The sequence below is a fragment of the Cucurbita moschata genome, unplaced genomic scaffold (genome assembly GCF_002738365.1).
Source record: "Cucurbita moschata cultivar Rifu unplaced genomic scaffold, Cmos_1.0 Cmo_Scf00048, whole genome shotgun sequence".
Classification (NCBI taxonomy): Eukaryota; Viridiplantae; Streptophyta; class Magnoliopsida; order Cucurbitales; family Cucurbitaceae; genus Cucurbita; species Cucurbita moschata.
Genome location: NW_019268564.1, coordinates 1,011,417 through 1,012,165, shown reverse-complemented (window position 1 = coordinate 1,012,165; position 749 = coordinate 1,011,417). Strand labels below are relative to the sequence as shown.

At 44.1% G+C, this 749-nt stretch overlaps 1 protein-coding gene across 1 annotated transcript; it reads left to right on the top strand.

Moving 5' to 3' along the window:
* Window positions 1-97: 97 nt before the first annotated feature.
* Window positions 98-731, top strand: LOC111435304 (auxin-responsive protein SAUR50-like). The gene has a single exon (XM_023072748.1). It carries the CDS (start codon window positions 131-133, stop codon window positions 533-535), a length of 405 nt encoding a protein of 134 aa, XP_022928516.1. The 5' UTR covers window positions 98-130; the 3' UTR covers window positions 536-731.
* The last annotated feature ends 18 nt before the right edge of the window (window positions 732-749 follow it).

Sequence of the window (749 nt, the reverse complement as noted above, 5' to 3'; positions counted from 1 at the left end):
AAAAAAAAAAAAAAAAAAAAAAAAAAAAAAAAAAAAAAAAAAAAAAAAAAAAAAAAAAAAAACAGAGAGCCACCGAAGGCAGAGGGCCCCGATTTGTCATTTGGAGGCCCAACAATGGCGACTGCACCCTATGGCCATGGCTCCCACCTTCTCTTCTCTCTCAGTACAACATCCGTGCTCTCTCCATAAATACCCAATTTCTTTCCAAATCGGAACCGAAATTTTCCAAATGGCCATTCGAAAACCGGCGATTCACACGGCGGCGCTCAAGCAGATTGTGAAGCGCTGCTCCAGCCTAGGGCGGAAGCAAGAGGCCGCCGCGGCTGGATTTGACGATGTTCCCAAGGGACATTTCGCCGTCTACGTCGGCGAGAATCGGAGCCGATATGTCGTCCCGATCTCGCTCTTGACTCACCCCGATTTTCAGTGCCTCCTCCGCCTTGCCGAGGAGGAATTCGGTTTCCACCACCACATGGGCCTCACTATCCCTTGTGAAGAGGTGGTTTTCCGCTCACTCACCGCCGCTCTCCAGTGAACCAACCACCCACCACCAAAATGCACAAATTCCACAATTTTTTTTTTCTTTTCTCTTGGAGAAATGATTATATCTTCCGAGCAATTTTACACCGTTGGATGCGGAAAATTCTAAATCCAACGGATTGCAAGCCATGTGGAATAATTTTTAGCGGGTTTATTCTATTATTTTTAACCATTTTAAGGTTTTTTTTTTTTTTTTTTTTTTTTTTTTT